Raw genomic sequence first — 19,579 nt, 5'->3', positions numbered from 1 at the left:
TTATAGCAGCACTATCAACAAGAGCCAAAGTGTGGAAAGAGCCCAAATGTCCATCGATGGCTGAATGGATAAAGAAGATGTGGTATATATATACAATGGAGTATTACTCGGCAATCCAAAAGAATGAAATCTTGCCATTTGCAACTACGTGGATGGAACTGGAGGGTATTATGCTAAGTGAAATTAGGCAGAGAAAGACAAAAATCAACAGGTGAACGTAAGGGAAGGGAAACAAAGATAATATAAAAACAGGGAGGGGGACAAAACAGAAGAGACTCATAAATATGGAGAACAAACTGAGAGTTACTGGAGTGGTTGTGGGAGTGGGAGATGGTCTAAATGGTTAAGGGGCACTAAGGAATCTACTCCTGAAATCATTGTTGCGGTATATGCTAACTAATTTGGATGTAAATTTTAAAAAATTAAAAAAAAAATCTGCATCTACCAAAAAAAAAGATAAAAATTCTCAGAAAACTAAAAATAGAGAGTAACTTAATCAAATTGATAAAGAATATCTACAAAAAAATTTGCAGCTAACATCATACTTGATGGTGAGAAACTTGAAGCTTTCCCAGTAAGGTTAAGAGCAACGTAAATGGTGTCTCCTCTCACCATGCTTTTCAACATCATACTGTATGGAAGGCCTAGCTAATACAGTAAGACAAGGGAGTAAAATGTATACAGATTTGGAGGGAAGAAATAAAACCACCTTTATTCACAGATGACATAACTGTCTATGTAGAAAATCCAAAAATGTCAACAAAAAATCTGGAACTATTATAGCAAGGTTTCAGGATGATATAAATCCAGCAAGGTTAATATAAAAAGAGCCAATTGCTTTCCTATATGTATATATATATATATATACATATATATATGTATATAGATATATATATATCTATATCACCAATGAACAAGTGGAATTTGAAATTAAAAACAATACCGGCGCGTCTGAGTGGCTCAGTTAGTTGGGAGGTCAACTTCAGCTCAGGTCATGATCTCACAGGTTAGTGAGTTCGAGGCCCATGTCGGGCTCTGTGCTGATGGCTCAGAGCCTGGAGCCTTCTTCAGATTCGGTGTCTCCCTCTCTCTCTGCTCCTCCCCGTCTCATGCTCTGTCTCTCTCTGTCTCTCAGAAATAAATAAACGTTAAAATTAAAAACAAGCAATACCATTTACTTTAGCTCCATGAAAATGACATCCTAGCATAAATACTAGTATAAATCTAGCAAAATGTTTATAGGATCTATACGAGAAAAACTATGAAGCTCTGATCAAAATATTAAAGAAGAACTATTTAAATGGAGTGATATTCCGCGTTTAGGTATAGGAAGATTCAATGTTGTCAAGATGTCAGTTCTTCCCAGCTTGATTTACAGATTTAGTGCAATGCCTGTCAGAATCCCAGCAAGTTACCTTGTGGATATTGACAAACTGATTCTAAACTTTATATGGAGAGGCAAAAGACCCAGAATAGCCAATACAGTATTAAAGGAGAAGAACAAAATTAAACACACTATTATGTCCACACAGTTGTTTATAGCAGCTTTATTCGTAGTTGCCAAATGTTGGAAGTAACCAAGATATCCTTCAGTAGGTGAGTGGATAAATAAACTGTGGTACATCCAGACAATGGAATATTATTCATTAAGAAGAAATGAGCAATCAAACCATGAAAAAACAGAGGAGTCTTAAATGCATATTACTAAGTGAAAGAAGCCAATGTAAAAAGGCTACATATGATTTTAACTATATGTCACTCTAGAAAAGGCAAAACTATAGAGACAGTAAAAAGATACGTATTTGCTAGGGATTAGGGGAGGATGGAATGATAAATAAGCAGAACACAGAATTTTTAGGACAGTGAAACTACTCTGTACGATACTTGAATGTTGTGTACACGTCCTTATAGGTTATATGTTAAGGTAAACTGAACTTTGGGTGAAATGATGTGTCAGTGTAGATTCATCAGTTGGGACAAATGTACTACTCTGGTGGGGGATGTTGATAATGGGGGAGGCTATGTGTGTTTGGGTGGAGGGGATATATGGCAAACGCTGTATTTTTTGTTCAGTTTTGCTGTAAGCCTAAAAATCCTCCAAAAAAGTCTATTTTTAAAAAATGGACAAAAGTCTGAATAAACTTTTCTCCAAAGTTAAGATATATAAATGGCCAATAAACATATGAAAAAATGCTCAGCGTCATTATCCATTAGGGAAATGCAAAATTGAAATCACATAGCGAAACCATTTCCCACCCACTTGGATGCGTTTATAAAAAAGAGAATAACAAGTATTGTTGAGGATGTGGAGAAATTGGAACGTTCACGCAGTGCTGGTGGGAATGTAAAATGGTGCAGCTGCTGTGGAAAACAGTTTGGCAGTTCTTCAAAAGGTTAAGCATAGAGTTACCATATGACCTAACAGTTTCACTCCTAGGTATATATCCTCAAGAGAAATGAAAACATGTCTACACAAAAGCTTGTAAATGAATGTTCGTAACAGCATTATTTTTAATAGCCAGAAAGTATAAACAACCCAAATGTCCATTAACTGTTGAGTGGATAGATATAATGTAGTATATCCATACAGTGCAGTGTTATTTGGCAATAAAAAGGAATTAACTGCAATACATGCTACAACCTGATGAACATTGAAAACATGCTAAGTGAAAGAAGCCAATCTCAAAAGACCACATACTGTATGATCCCATTTTTATGAAATGTCTAGAATAGGCAATCTATAGATAGAGACAGAAAGTAAATGAGTGTCTTCTTGGGCTGGGGGAGGATGGAGAGTGACTGCTAACTGGTATGTGGTTTCTTATGGTGGTAAAATGTTTCAAACTTACACAGTGGTGATGGTGGCACAACTCTGTGAATATACAGAAAAGGACTGTGGATGAATTTATGGTATGTGAATTAGATCTCAGAAAAGCTGTTATTAAAATAATCAGGTACATAGAAGTATATGTCTTTGGACGCATTGTGGAATGTGAGTGCTGGGATGCAATAGCAGCAGTAGCAATGCTTTAATGGGCGTATGAATTATCTGGCTATCTTATTAAGTGTAGATTCTGATTCAGGAGGTCTGGGATGGAGTCTTGAGATTCTGTTTCTTAATAAGCTCTCACGGTGCTGATGCTGCTGGACTATGCCCCATGCTTAGCAAGGCAGTAGAGGATATTTGCTTCTTCATTGAATGGGGTCAGTCTAAAGAGCCTTCCTGGAGCCAGGAGGATTTGGCCAGCATTTTGTACCAAGGCAGAATTGGTTTGGTGGAACAGAGGGCATTAATGGACAAAGTAACCAGCCTGTGTAAAGACTCAGAGACCAGAGGGGATCTGATACTTGAGGGGGTGGGACAGGAGGCCTATTTGTGGGGTTACATGGGTGGGTCCCTGAGTCTTTTACACACCTGAGCATTTTCTATTTTTATGAAATTTTCTCTTGCCCTCTGCCTGACATTTTGGTTTATTCTTTCAAATCTGGACTTAGGTAGATTGGCATAACTATAGGTGCCTTGTGAGCTTCTAGGAGAGGGGTGATTGGTTGGCAAGAAAACATTCTGTATGTGGGTCTTGGGAGTTGGATGTGAGCCCATCAATCAGTAACCATGCCTAGAGAGCCTCCCTAGTTAGCTAACCTGAGCTCTGGACAGGGCACAATCAAGACTGTCTTACTTCTTGGACCCAGATGAATAAACTCATTAATGAGGGAGCAAATAAAGCTGTATTTCCAGATGGTACAGGTTAATTATAGTTGTAGTTTAGAGCTTTCCTTGTCTTTCCACTTGCACTTGAAGACCGGTTTGTATCTAATGTAAATAATCGCTTGGTTCAGGAGGCAAATATTAAAGCCAAATCATATCTTTACTCTTAGGATTCACAGTACTCCATGAAGTGCTAAATGGTCCTGTAAGTCCAAGTCCAATCTCAGCCTTAGTGTTTGCCTTTCTGAGCTGTTTTCTCTGAGGCTCTGAAAGCATTACTGTTCTGTGCTTCACCAGCATTTGGTTCCCCAGCCTCTCCTGTTACTTTATAAAGTACTTCCACTCTCCCAGGAGGAAAGGCAATGAAATCGCATGGTGACCTGGAATGTTCTTACGTTCACAGCCCCACAATGAAATCAGAAGTCTTATTCTTTATTTTCCAGATGGAGAGACAGTATAGACTATATGGACAGTAGCATGCTTGACCACTATCTCATGGAGAGGCACCCCTGTGTCTGGCCTAGTTCTTTGGATCTTCCTTAGTTTTTCCTTCAATAGACTTGTCTGGCTTCTTTGAACATGTAGTTATGTTGTCTTGGTTTTGTCTTGTTTTGTTTTGACATAGAGTTTTTTAAACATGATTTTCTGGGTGCTTCCTGGTGTCAAATGAATACTTCTTTCCCAGATGCTTATTAAGTACTTTTCAAGTGTTTGTTTATACTCCCATTTAAGCATCTCCAGGTAAGGTGCTGGTTTGTCAGCATACTTATCATATTGTAGAGAATTGTGTTCAATTCCTTCAGTACTCACTGAGTGCGTAATATATGCTCAGCTCTGTTCTGTTCTCCTTGAAAGACACAAAGCTGTGTATTCTCCTTGGTGCTGTGGGATCTTCCAGGTTTCTGGGATGGGAGCAAGTTACACAAAGGCAGGCTAGGAATAGAGTGAAGCAAACAAGGCACTTAGGGTGCAAACTTTAAGGAGACACTCACTTTCAAGGTCATGCAAGTGGAGGATTAGTACCTAACAGTGAGTGCCTCCTTAAATTTTGAGCCCTAGGTCCCTTGCTTACCCCGACCTTAATGCTGGTCCTGCCTTAAGAAGCAGATCACTTGGCAATCATGTCTAAGATAACATAAGACTATGAATGAATGGCATGGAACAGTGCTTCTAAAATTTAATGTGCATACAGATCATCTGGAGATCTTATTAAAAGGAGGATTCTGGGGGTGCCTGGGTGGCTCAGTCAGTTAAGCATCCAACTCTTCATTCGGCTCAGGTCATGATCTCATGGTTTGTGGGATCAAGCCCTGTGTCAGGCTCTGCACTGACAGCACAGAGCCTGCTTTGGGTTTTCTCTCTCTCTACTCTCTTTGCCCCTCCCCATGCTCATGCACTCATGCTTATAATAAACTTTTTTTTTTTTTTTTTAAATTCTGATTCAGTGGGTCTGGAGTGATGCCTGAGATTCTGCATTTCTAACAAGCACCCAGATAAAGTTGACACTAGCCTTTGTACTACACTTTGAGTGAGAAGGAGGAAAATCCATGCTTGAGAAAACCAGAGGGCCACATTCACTAAGCTAGAGGATCAGGGAAGGCTTCTCCAGAGAAGGTGAAATTGCAGCTGGTTCCTCAAAGGACAAGTTGGACTTGGATGGGAAAAAAGAGAGGGAGACATGGCAATCAAAAGGAAGGATATGCAAAGGCTAGAGACAGGAATGAGACCCATGTGTTTTGGGACAATGAATCAGACTGGTTTGGCAAGATGCAGGTTCAAGTTGGAAAAAGAGCTTTGATACGTAGTGTGAAACCATATGGATTGTTTCTTTAGAAATATGGCCCTTAATTGTCTGCTCAGGTACTGCCCAAATGGGCATTTCCATTTCTTCTCTTTTTTTTTTTTTTTTTTAATTTTTTAAATGTTTATTCACTTTTTGAGAGACAGAGACAGAGTGTGAGCCGGACAGGAGCAGAGAGAGAGGGAAACACAGAATCCGAAATAGGCTCCAGGCTCTGAGCTGTCAGCACAGAGCCCGATGTGGGACTCGAACTCATGAACCGAGATCATGACCTGAGCCAAAGTCAGACACTTAACCGACTGAGCCACCCAGGCACCCTGGGCATTTCCATTTCTTATATCCACTTGTCCTTCTGGGATACTCTGGGGCCTCTTTTTTTCCGGGGGAGATGAAGGCCTGAGTCAGGACACCTGAATATATTCTGTGAGGCATTGTGTGAATTAGGAAAAGAGAGGAGGTGGTTGACTTCATTATCCTGATTGGCTGGGTGAAGCCTTGAGATGTTGTTGTTGTTTTTGTTTTGTTTTGTTTTAACTTAGCTGGGACATGTAGAAATCAGAAAGCCCTCCCTAAAGAGTGATGGGAGTACACAATACACACATATAAAAGGATGCCTGGTAAATATGTGCTGATTTGACTCAGTAGGAGAGTTCTGCCCATTTTAAATCAAACATTCCATGTAAAGTACTTTTCTGAAATTATCATAGGAACAGTGGGAAATTGGGCCTTGAACATCATAGGTACTAAAAGAATATTTGTTGATTGATACATTTGAGAATTGTCTCTCCTCTTGACATCAAGAAACATTTTCAGTTCAGGTCAGTAAAAGAATGTATGAAAGTAATGTTTTTGACTTATGTACTGACACTTGGGTATGCTTTTGTGTGGCTGCAAGGAAGCAGAAGACTGCTTTCTGAGTCCTGAACTCAAAAGAGTTTATTTTTGGGCAGTGGTTTTCAACTGGAGGCAGTTTTCTTTCCACAGGGGACATTTTACAATGTCTGTAGACATAGTTGCTTCTGTGGAGATGCTATTGGCATCTAGAGGGTGAGGCCAGGGATGCTGCTAAAACATCCTACAGTGTACAGAGAACTCCCCACCCCACCAAAAAAATGAACCAGTCTCAAATATCCCTAATGTCAAGGTTGAGAAACCCTGTTCTAAAAGGACAAGACTAACAAATAGAACCAGAACTTTGAAGTTGGAAGGCCATACTACTAGTTAATAGCAGAGCAGACTGAAGCTTAGTTCACCCTAGTCTAATGTTTTGCCTGATGCCATAAAGCCATTTAGACTCAAACAGCATTATATGACAAAATATTTTATTTAGCTTCATCTCCCACTAATTCTGATTCATACTTTTTGCTCTAGCCATACTCATTTATTTGTATGCTATACAAATAAATAAATAAAGTTGTATGCAACTTTATTCCTTCATGTTTATGTTAGTCCCTTTGCCTGGAACATTTATTTCTCTTATTTTTTCATCTGGATGATATTTCACATCTCCTCTGGGAACTCTCTCCAATCTATAACACCCCAGATTGGATCAGAAGCCATTTCTTTATTCTTCTCTAACTAGTCCTCAGCATATAATAAAGAAATTTTCTGTATATATGTGTGACTTCCTGACAAGGCTGTGAACATCTTAGGGGTTAGAGTTACTCTCCTATCCTCATTGCCTTGCATATACATACAATATACTGTCAGTCATAGACATGAGATAAAGTAAGTGGTTAGAGAAGGGAGAGATCAGTGGGAAATAGAGTATTGGGGAAGGTTCCATACAGATTACGACACTTGAAAGCTTCTTGTAATTCCTTGAAGATAATGATGAATGTATGAGCACCTTATGTTGGGCAGGGATAGTTCTCAGACAGTAATGGATTTTTCTTGTGGTGTCTTTCTACAGGTTGATATGTCGGACCTCTCCCCAGAGGAGCAATGGAGGTAAGTGTGACAGTGTGGGCCCCCTAGGCTGGAAACTATAAATTAATCCTACTAATAGAGTTGTATATCTTCCCTTTTGCTAACTTGGCTGTGGGGAGGCAGTGATTCTTGACCAGTAAGACAGGTCATTTGGGATCTTTCCCAGTACTTGGGTTACTCCTGAGTAGCTCCTTCAGTCCTGGGGAGTAAATAGGTAATTGCACCAAACCATTTATTTGGGTTTGAACACTACTAGTTCTGCCATTTCCTAGCTGTGCGGTCTTCGGCAAGTTACTTAGTTTCTTACTACCTTAATTTTACCAGTTTGCACAATGAAGATTACGACAGTACCTATACCGCATAGAGTATTTGTGGGGATTAATATATGTGAAAATCTTAGAACAATTCCTGGCATGTGGTAAGCTTCCAGTAAGTGTTGATTATCATCATTAATATCATTATCCATGAACAGAGCAGAGAGCTCTGGCTGAAAAATGAGAGATGTGTCTTCTGATCTCAACTCTGCTACTAACATGTTTTGTAACCAGAGTGAGTCAACAAATATTGTCATGATTACTCATCAGTAAAGAACTTTCAGAGTGCTTACCCCACAAACTTCACAAGGTAGCTGACCAATGAGCTGAAATCAACCATGTAGACTTTATTAATAGTGCAAACCCCCCCTTCATTTAGATTATAAAAATGGAGAATTGCAAAGATATCAACTTATATGACAAACCCAGCAAGATTTTAGGTGACTGTAAGCTTAATATGTACTAGTTTTGTACCTCAGCTATCAAAACATTCCAAAATTTGGAAGATGTTTCTAAAAATATATTATCTGCTTTAGGGTGGTGATAGTTCCACCGTGCTCTGCTTCACTGAGTCCACATTGATTTTGTTGTAAACACTGTATATTAAGAAGATCTTTAGCTAGATAATGTCTAGAAGAAGGCAACCAGGTTTAATGGTTTTCACATTATATGAATAGTGTTGAAAAGAACTGTTAGCCTAAAAGGGCACAGAAAAGTGATAGTAGGAAGAGGATAGTTTTTGTTTTTGTTTTTAAATAAGATCATGACAAATCTTTGAAAGAGCAGCGCTGGGTAAGAAGAGTGAAAATATCCTTTGTTGTTCCAGAGTATATGATTAGGTCCAACGGATTGAAGCTATAGATAGATATTTTGTCTCGTTATCAGAGACAGCTTTAATAATTGTGGTATAGTGAACTTCTGCCCTTAAAGCATTGGAATTTTATTTCTTCATAACACATGTGAACACCTACAATGTGCCAGACACATAGTTCCCTAACTACTTTAAGAGGCAGATGTTCTCAGCCAGTGGAAGTATTCAAACAAATATTATAAAGATAATGTTTGCATTGGGTGGGAACCTGAACTAGATCTTCTCCGGTATTTTCTAGATATTTCTTTGATTTTTTGTTGTGTACATCCATTCAGTCATATACTGTCTGCAAATAAGAAATTTATGTCTTGTTATCTTTATAACTCCCCACAGTCTTTAGGTTTTTAAAATGCCCTTTGCCCTTTTAGGTTAGCTTATCCTCACAACAACCCTATGAGGGAAGCAGCAAAGATATGGACTCCTTTTGACAAATGAAGAAATTGTGATGTAGAGATGTGAATTTTCTTGGCCAAGGCCACATGGATGTCTGAACCTAAGTTTTTCTGACTTACACTCCATATTTTCTTTTTGTCAGATTCTCCCACCTAGGATAAACCCTTAGGTGCTGTGGCTGGCTGCTGACATTTGGCTGCCCACTCCCCTACCATGTTTCTTCCCTAACATTTTATTATGAAAAATCTCAGAAAAATTGAAAGAATTACACAGTAAACACCTTTACACCCACCATCTAGATTGTACAATTAACTCTTTGCTTTATCATTTATCTCTTATGTAATTCATCCCATTGGGTTCTTCTTGCATAGTCTCTCATTGCTCCTGGGAACTCTATGAAGATACCATTTATGTTGTCCTATCCCTCTCTCCCTATTATCCCCATGCATGGAGAATTTGCATAAAAGCTCCTGACTACAGGCTGTATTTATATTTAGTTTTCTAACTCCTTCCTTTTTTCTCTCTGTTGGCTGACTCTGACCCAGAATGGTAGGATTGACTCTTTTGCATTCTTAGAGGAAGCTCTTTGCCTATATTGGCCAAGGGAATCACTTGTTGCCAGTCCTCTGGACCAGAGAATGCCTGTCTTAGATTATATGAGTTTTCGGTTGTACTCTTCCTTGAGCCCTTGAGGAGGCTATTTACATGTGGACACTGATGGTGTAGTCACTGTTGAATTAGTATAAAGTTGAAGCAGTCCAGATTTTTCAGGCATTAACTAGCTTTCAGAATCCCTGGTCCTGACAGAGAGGGTAGGACAAATAAAGCAAGACTTTAACCCTGGAATTAGTACACATCTGCAGTATTACTTCTTAATTGGTGTCATAATATCACTGAGTAGGATTATGAGACTTTATAGCTATAACCTTTTCTCTGGGTTACTTTCTCCTTCCAGTGACAGGTTGAAATAGGACTGAAATGGGCAGTGACTACAGGCTTCACCTGGGACCTCTTTCCTACAGGAAAGGTGTCAGCTGTTTCTGCTCTTGCAGGTGGGCAGCAGACAACCCACCTTTAACTCCAGTAGCTGAATTTTTGACTGGGGCCCACAGAGCTCTGGTTCTATCCCCCAGTGCCTGTTCTCTAAGATGTGTATTTTTCTATTCTCTAATTTGTACAGTACCTTGCAGCTGCAAAGCACAAGAATATGTTCTGAGCTATGGGATGGTGGGATGTCCCTGGAAAGCATTACTATTTTACCATCACACCATCCCTGACCTGCCTTACCTCATCTGTTTGGCTTTCAGGGTTGAGCACGCACGCATGCATGCCAAGCACCGTGGCCATGAAGCCATGCACGCTGAAATGGTCCTCATCCTCATCGCTACTTTGGTGGTGGCCCAGCTGCTCCTGGTACAGTGGAAACAGAGGCACCCCCGCTCCTACAATGTAAGCTACTTTGCCTCTCACTTCTTTGTATGACATTCATCAACAGACCCTTAGTATTCTGGGGTCCAGCCTAACCCAGGCCACATATAGGTGGGGAATGGACAATAGTAATAAACTTTATATATGAATGGTGAAGAGTGTATGGCAAATGTGTGTTGAAGAGGCAAGTAATCCAGATTGTGAAAATAGGGATAGAACCTAAGGCTACTTCCATGGCCAGAAAAGGTAGGTCTTCCCTTGTAAACATTTTGGGACAGATTCATGAGGAGGTGTTCATCAGAAACTATTCAAATAGAGGGAGAGGTGATCGCTTTATTGGGAAGACCAAGCCTCCGAGTAAATATTACAGGTAGGATTTAGATTTAAAAAAAAAAAAAGTAATAATTGAGGAAATGAAGAACAAAACATATAAAACATATAGAAAATGTATAGCTGAATGGCAGAAGGAAACCCTCCCTTATTGGTAATTACTTTAAATGGTTTAAATTCTTCTATTAAAAGGCAGAGATTGGCAGACTGGTTTAAAAACCCCATGAGAGGGGTGCCTGGGTGGTATAATAAGAGTCAATTATGTGTCCGACGTTTGATTTTGGCTCAGGTCATGATCTCATTGTGAGATTGAGCCCTACATCAGGCTCTGTGCTTACAGTGCAGAGCCTGCTTAGGATTCTCTCTCTCTCCCTCTCCCTCTGACCCTCCCCTGCTCATATGTGCATGCTATCTCTCTCTCAAAATAAATAAATAAACTTAAAAAAAAAAAAAAAAAAAACAAAACCGGGTGCCTGGGTGGCTCGGTCGGTTAAGCATCCAACTTCGGCTCAGGTCATGATCTCACAGTTTGTGAGTTTGAGCCCCGGGTCAGGCTCTGCACTGACAACTCAGAACCTGGAGCCTGCTTCAGATTCTGTGTCTTCCTCTCTCTCTGCCCCTGCCCCGCTTGTGTTTTCTCTTCCTCTCCCTCCCTACCTCCCTCTCTCTTTCTCTTTCTCAAAAAATAAATAAATAAACATTAAAAAAAAAAACCAACGATGAGAGACTCATAAGACACAGATATTAAACGTAAAGGGATGGAGAAAGATATTCCATGCACATGATAACCAAAAGAGAGCTGGGGTGGCTATTAAATATCAGACCAACAGACTTTAAATCAAAAAAATTTACAAGACATAGAAGACATTATATATCGATAAAAGGTTCAATCCAACAAGAAGATACAATAATTATAAACACATACATACCTAACAAAGGAGCCCCAACGTATGTGAAGCAAAAATTGACAGAATTGAAGGGAGAGATGGACAGTTGTACAATAATTGTTGAAGAGTTCAGTACCTTACTTTTGGTAATGGAAAGAGCAACCAAATAGAATATCAATACTTAATAGTGGACTTGAGCAGCGTTAAAAACTAATTAGACCTAAGAGACTCAAAGGGCACACTCTAACCAGCAACAGCAGAATACATACTCTTCTCAAGGGCACATTGACTGTACTACAGGATAGGACAGATGTTACGCCACAAAACAAGTCTCAATAAGTTTGAAAAGATTAAAATCATAGGTTTAACTACTGTGGATTAGGACATGGCAGGTGTAGTGTACTGGATTTTTTTCTTAGAAGTTTGTAATCTTTTCATGGGCAACCCTTTTTTAACATAAAAACTTGGCAAACACCCATATGATAATACTTTGTAAAGAATATACAATCACATATATAATAGTAACAATAGCTAGTATTTATTGAATTCTTACTATGCCAGCCACATTCTAAGTATTTTAGGTGCATAGATTTAGCTAATCCCCATAATAATTCAGTAAGGTAATTTTTTCTCCATTTACAAATGAGGAACTGAGACAAAGGCTAAGTAACTTGATCTAGTGATAAAACCATTATTTGAACCCAAACAATTTTACTCCAGTTTTTTTAATCTTAATACCTAATGGTTCTTTTGCTCAATTATATGCTTTTTCATACCTCTGGTAATATGGCCAGACATGCCCAGGGGTCTGTAGCTCACATGATATGAACTGCTCTATCTCATTTAATCCTCCTAATAGCCCATGAGGTAAGTCCATGAACAAACTGAGGCCCAGAGAATTGACGCATGAAGGGAATACTAATAGAGCCAGGATTTGAATCCAGGTCTTTTATTTCCTGTTTCATAATTTCTGCTGTACTATAGGTTGCTTGAAGCAAAAAGCAACCAGGGAACTGAGGGGTCACCTAGAGCATAGAAGGAAGAGAGGCTAATCTTTGCCCTTGAACAGACACAGGTTCTGAACCTTACTGGCCTATAGCCAGCTCAAGTGTTACATGTACCACAAATAGAGACATCTGTACCTTCGGGTCACAGTGCATTAAGTGACCACATGACACCAAGGCTTTTTGAACTGGAGACCATCCAGCAGGCTAAGCCACCTAGGTGTGGCTCCATGTCTAGACACTGGTCATACTTTGCCCTGATACCTGAGACAAGTCACTTGTTTGTCAGTGTATGATTATAGTGCCTTCTCTATAAAATGGGGATTACCAAGATGGTTGAAATGAGCCGGGAAAAATAAGACCACTCATAAACTAAGTGTAGAATGAAAACCCCCTTGGTATTTCTATGCTGCTATTTAAAGATAATCTTAATTATATAATGCTGGCTGATCTGCAGAGATTTTTGAAAACCTCTAAAGGAAGTGAGAATACATGTATGTACTATAGTGGTTTTCAGTAAGTACTTTTTTTTTAAAGCTGTGGAATCCTGTCTTCAAATAATATCTTAAGGAACAACCCAGTATAGAAAACAATTAAGAGGCTGCTCTGCTTGATACAGGGTTGGGTAACTCTCTGCTTCTCAGGAACAAACACAGGACTCACCAGTGTTAGAAAACCACTGATGTCATTCATTAGTTAATCCTTAAAGGCAATGTGACTAATTTAACGAAGTCATTTGTATAAGGAACATGCACAGTTATCTCATTACTGCCATACCTTGTAAACTGAACTTCACTGGTGAGCGACCTGCTAACATTATAAAACATCTTGGGGGTGCCTGGGTGGCTCAGTCAGTTAAGCATCTGATTTTGGCTCAGGTCATGATCTTGTGGTTTGTGAGTTCAAGCCCTGCATCAGGCTCTGTGCTGACAGCTCAGAGCCTGGAGCCTGCTTCCGATTCTGTGTCTTCCTCCCTCTCTGCCCCTTCCCTGCTCGCACTCTGTCTCTCTCAAAAATAAAAATAATAAAAACATTGAAAAAATTAAAAAAAATAAAATATCTTGAACTGAGAAACTTAAACCCTTATTTTTCAAAAATTAGAAAAGGAAATCTGCAATGTCCTGCTTTATGCTGCTGTTACACAGTAATCTAGATTGTTTTTTAAAAACTTTTATTAACTTTTGTACAGTGGATATTCTTACTGCTTTAATTAAAATACTAACTTTGGGGGTTCCTGGGTGGCTTCGTTGGTTAAGGGTCTGATTTTTATTTCAGCTCAGGTCATGATCTCATGGTTTGTGGGTTCGAGCCCCACATTTAGCTGTGTGCTGACAGTGCAGAGCCTGCTTGGGAATCTCTTTCCCTCTCTGCCCCTTCCCAGCTCGCATCCACTCTCTCTCTCTCTCAAAATAAATAAACTTAAAAAAATAGTAAAAAAATAAATAAATAAATAAATACTAACTTTGGAAGAAGAAAATTGCCCAAGAACGGTGTACACAGTGACATCTCCTGTCCTTTTTCAAGCTTATCAGAAGTTGGAGCTGTCTGCCATGGAGGCAGTTAATAAAATGGAGCCATCCCAGTCTGACTTGAGTAGTAAGCTCTCTCACTTCTTTTTTTTATTTTATTTTATTTATTTTATTTTTTTTAGCTCTCTCACTTCTTAGCTGTATGATTTTCTATCTCTCTGAGCCTGTTTTTCTTATCTCTAAGTTGGAGTGATAGCTACCTCATGGGTTGTGAAAATTATATAAAATTGTACGGTAAAGTGTTTTGTAAACTCTAAAGCTAATGTTATTAGTGGCTATTGTTGCTTCCACTCCTAAGAGAAGAGCTCAAGACATAAAAATGTTTTCAGATACTATTTCATATAGAAGAGGGATAGAATTGTATTTTTGTTGAGAATAATTTCATATAACAAAATTCACTGTTCTAACCATTTTAAAGTATATAATTCAGTGGTTTTTAGTACATCCACAGTGTTGGGCAGCCATTGCTGCTATTAGTTCTAGAGCATTTGCATTACCCCAAAAGGAAACCCCATATCCATTAAGCAATCACGTCCTATTTCCCCCTCCCACCAGGCCCTGGCAACCACTAATCTGTTTTCTATGTATTTGCCTATTCTGGATATTCATACAAATGGAATTATACAATATGTAGTTTTTTGTCTGGTTCCTTTCATATAGCATAATAGTTTCAAGGTTCAACAATGTTCTAGTATCAGTACTTTATTCCTTTTTATGGCTGAATAATATTCTATTGTATGGGCATGCCACATTTTGTTTATCCGTTCATCATTTGATAGACATTTGGGTTCTTTCTACCCTTTGGCTATTGTGAATAGTGTTGCTACAAGCATTCATTATAAACTTTTATTTGAACACCTGTATTCAATTCTTGGGTATGCCCCCGCAGTAGAATTGCTGGAGTAGAAGTGCAGGGTATACCCTGGAGTAGAACTATTTAACTTCTTGAGAACTGCCAAACGTTTTTCCATAGCAGCTATACCATTTAACATTCTAACCCACAGTGCATTGGGTTCCAATTCCTCCACATTCTTTTTTTTTTTTTTTTTTTTTTAAAGTGTATTTATTTATTTTGAGTGGGGGAGGAGCAGAGAGGGGTAAAGAATCCCAAGCAGACTCCACAGAGTCCAATACAGGGCTGAATTCCACAAACTGTGAGATCAGGATCTGAGCAGTTATCAAGAGTCAAGTGCTTAACCGACTGAGCCAACCAGTTTCTCCACATTCTCACAACACTTGTTTTTTCTTTTCTTTTCTTTTTTCTTTTTTCGTTTTTATTATAGTCACCCCAGTGGGCATGAAGTAGTATCTCATTGTGGTTTGATTTGTGTTTCCCTAATGACAAATGATGTTGAGGATAATTTGATGTATTTATTGGCCACATGTATATCTGCCATGGAGAAATCTCTTTGCCTATTTTTAACTGGGTTTTTGTTTTTCCTTTTTGTCTTTTTATTATTGAGTTGTAAGAGTTCTTTATATAGTTTGTATACTAGACCGTTATTAGATATGTTATTTATAAAATTTTCTCCCATTCTGTGGGTTGCATTTTTACTGTTTTGATAGTGCCCTTTGATGCATAAACATTTTAAAGTTTGATGTCCAATTTGTTTATTTTTCCTTTTTGAATGAATATATTTGACATGTAATATTGGTTACATTTAAGGTGTTCAACATGTTAATTGATACATTTATCTATTGTAATATGATTCCTATTATAACAACATTTAGCATCTCTATCACATCATGTAATTATCCTTGTTTTTAGTGGTTGAAATAATAAGGTTGAGTCTCTTAGCAGGTTTGATGATTATATTACAATATTGTTATCCATATGCATTATACTTTGCATTAGATCTCTGTGGTTTATTTACTGCTTGTTCCAAGTTTGCACCCTTAAGTCTATTTTTTTGTTTATTTTTAAGAGAGACAGAGAGGGACAGAGTGCAAGCAGGGGAGGGGCAGAGAGAAAGGGGGAGACACAGAATCTGATGCAGGGTCCAGGCTCTGAGCTGTCAGCATAGAGCCCAATACAGGGTTTGAACTCACAAACCATGAGATCATGACTTGAGCCAAAGTCGGATGCTTAACCGACTGGCCACTAGGTGCTCCATTAAACCTATTTTTTTATTTTGTTGCTTGTGCTTTTAGTGTTATATCTAAGAATCCATTGCCAAATCCAAGATTACTAAGTAAGCTTTTATCTTTATGTGCTTTTTGAAGAGTTTTATACTTTTAGCTCTTACTTTTAGGTCTTTGGTCTCTTTTGAGTTTTTGTAAATAGTATGAGGTAAGGGTCTAACTTCATGTTTTTGCATATGGATATCCAGGAAATCATATGATATTTATCATTCTAAAACTGACTTATCTCACTTAGCATTATACTCTCTAGATCCATCGATGTTGTTGCAAATGGCAGGGTCCCATTCTTTTTTTATGGTTGAGTAATATTCCTGTGTGTGTGTGTGTGTGTGTGTGTGTGTGTGTGTGTACACCACATCTTCTTTATTCGTCTTTTGATCAACGCTAGAGCTGCTTCCACAATGTGGCTATTGTAAATAATGCTGCAATAAACATAGTGGCGCATATACCATTTTTTTTTAAGTTTATTTATTTTGAGAGAGAATGAGAACATGCACAAGCAGAAGAGGAGCAGAGAGGGAGAGAGAGAATCCCAAGCAGGCCTCATGTTGTCAGTGTGGAGCCTGACGCAGGGTTTGATCCCATGAATCGTGAGACCATGACCTGATCCAAAACCCTGAGTCAGACACTTAACTGACTGAGCCAACCAGGCACCCCTGGGTATATCTTTTTAAATTAGTGTTTTGTATTCTTTGGGTAAATACTCAGGGGTGGAATTACTGGATCATATAGTAATTCTATTTTTAACTTTTTGAGAAACTTCCATATTGTTTTCCATAGTGGCTACACCAGTTTGCCTTCCCACCAACAGTGTGCAAGGGTTCCTTTTTCTCCACATTCTCATCAACACTTAATTACTTGTTTTATGGTTGTTTTTGTACTTCCTCTCTGTTCCTTTCTTCTCTTGTTCTTTTCTCTTATGACTTGTTGGCTTTCTTTAGTGATATTCTTGGATTCCTTTCTCTTAATTTTCTGCATATCTATTATTGGTTTTTGATTTGTGGTACCATTAGGTTTATATATAACATCTTATGCATATAGCAGTCTAAGTTAAGTTGATGGTTGCTTAAGTTTCAACCCATTCCTTATTCCTCCTCCCCCCCACATTTTAGGTATATGGTGTCATACTGTATATCCTTTTATTTTGTGAATCCACTGACTGATTTTTATAGATGTATTAATTTTATTACTTTTGTGTTTCCTACTTTTCTTATTTTTTCTTATGGTCTTTCCTTTCTACTCAAAGAATCCTCTTTAACTTTTGTTGTAGGGCTGGTTTAGCGGTGATGAGTTTCTTTAACTTTTGTTTGTGTAGGAAAGTCTTTATCTCTCATTTTATTCTGAATGATAGCCTCGCTAGATATTCTCATTTGCAAGGTTTTTTTTTTTTTTTTTTTCCTTTCTTTCTTCCAGTACTATGAACATATCATGCCATTCCTTCCTGGCCTACCTTTCAGTGTGTGCTGAAAAATCAGCTGATAGCCTTAGGTTTCCCTTGTATGTAACTATTTTCTCTTGGTGCTTTTAAATTCTCTCTTTATCACTACTTTTTGCTATCTTAATTGCTATGTGTCTTGGTTGTGGACCTTCTTCTCTTGGTTTTGTTGGGGGATGTCTGTGCCTCCTGTATCTGGATTTCTGTTCCTTCCCCAGGTATGGGAAATTTTCAGCTATTATTAAATAGCTGAAATAAATTTTCTGTCCCCTTTTCTGTCTCTTCTCCCTATGAGATCCCTAGAGTGAAAATGTTATTATACTTGAAGGTGTTGCTGAATTTCTTAAGTCTCTTAATTTTTTTTTTTTTCCTACTCTCCTGCCCAGCTTGATTGCTTTCCAACACTCTCTCCTCCAGGTTGCTAATACATTCTTCTGTTTCCTCTAGTCTACTATTTACTCCATCTGGTATATTTTAATATCAGCTATTGAGTTCTTCATCTCTAATAGTTCTTTTTTTATGTTTTCTATTTTTTTGTTAAGGGTCTCACTGACATCTCCACTCTTTCTCAAGTCCAATGAGTGTCTTTATGACCATTACTGTAAATTATCAGACATATTACTTATCTCCACTGCATTTAGCTCTTTTGCTGTGATTTTGTCTTTTTCTTTCATTTGAGACATATTCTTTGGTCTCCTCTTTCTTTTGTCTAACTCTCTGTGTCTGTTTCTGTGTGTTAGAAAAGTCAGCTATATCTCTTGATCTTGAAGAGATCAAGTAGTGGCTTCATGATGAAGAGGTTCTGGAGTACCGTGCAGTGCAGTGTCCCCTGTTCACCAAAACCTGTTGCTTCAGGAGTGTCTCCAGTGTATGTTGCATGCACCTCACTGTTGTGGCTAGGCCACATTTGTCTTTAGTCCAGTCATCTGCAATGGGTCTCTTGGCCTGTTTTGGGCAGGGTTTGGTCTCTGTGTTAGTGGGCCAGTCTGGGGCTGCCTTTGGTTTGAGGTGAGTCAGACGAAGCATTTGCCAGAGATGTAGTAGCACCAAACTGCAGGGTGCTTTCTCTGTGCTGTCCCCTGAGAAGCTTTTGTTGATAAGCGGGACCTGCAGTCAGACCAAATGTCTGCCCTCAGCCCACTGTTTGGGTTGCAGTTGGACTGGTACATATAGTTATCTTCCCCTCTCTCTGAGGCAGGAATCACTTTGGAGTGGTGCTCACTCTTGTTGGGCCTGCTTGTACACTGCTGAGCTTATAGCACTACTTGGGATGGGATCCAGCCAGGGAAGTACTGGATGGGGGCATTTCCTCAGGAGAACATGAGGTGAAGTACAAGATGCCAGCAAGGCCCACATAGTTTTGCTGTGGGAGGGGACCTAGACCTGAGGCCTGGCTGAAAGGCGCATGTCCACAAGAGAGCACAGGACAGGGGCCGCAGTTAGCAAGTTGAGTGAGTTTTGGCCACTGTGCTGGTTCCTGCAGGTATCTATGTGTCTACGCTAGAGGGTGGAGGAGAGAAATGGTGCCAGCAAGCTCCTTTGTTCCTGAAGAAGTCTCCTAAAGATCCCTGCCCTCTAGCAAGTACTCTGAGATTAATAAATAAATCTCCTTCCTGCATACCACAGGTGTTTTTCAAATTGCTACTTCTGTGCTATATTTCTGCAGGGCTGTTTGTTGTGCTGTCTCTTTAAGGGCAGGGACTCGGTTTCCTATCACCCTCCTGGCTCTGCTGAGCCCTCTGATTTTTAAAGTTCCAGGTGTTAAGCCTGGCTGGTTGTAAGAACTCACGAGAGTAGGACCCTCTGA

General features: G+C 39.0%; 1 protein-coding gene across 4 annotated transcripts in view; it reads left to right on the top strand.

Moving 5' to 3' along the window:
* The window catches only part of RNF121 (ring finger protein 121), an 83,407-nt gene that overhangs the window by 24,203 nt on the left and 39,625 nt on the right, over positions 1 to 19,579 (top strand). For all 4 annotated transcript variants that reach the window (XM_058687928.1, XM_058687926.1, XM_058687925.1 and 1 more), the window contains exons 2-3: positions 7,423 to 7,460; positions 10,325 to 10,466. In XM_058687928.1, coding sequence (XP_058543911.1) covers positions 7,429 to 7,460; positions 10,325 to 10,466 — 174 coding nt within the window. In that variant the 5' untranslated portion in view covers positions 7,423 to 7,428. The remainder of the gene's footprint in view (positions 1 to 7,422; positions 7,461 to 10,324; positions 10,467 to 19,579) is intronic.

This window comes from Neofelis nebulosa, chromosome 10 (genome assembly GCF_028018385.1).
Source record: "Neofelis nebulosa isolate mNeoNeb1 chromosome 10, mNeoNeb1.pri, whole genome shotgun sequence".
NCBI lineage: Eukaryota > Metazoa > Chordata > Mammalia > Carnivora > Felidae > Neofelis > Neofelis nebulosa.
The sequence above is the reverse complement of the archived record's forward strand: the minus strand, read 5'-3'. Positions and strand labels throughout refer to the sequence as shown.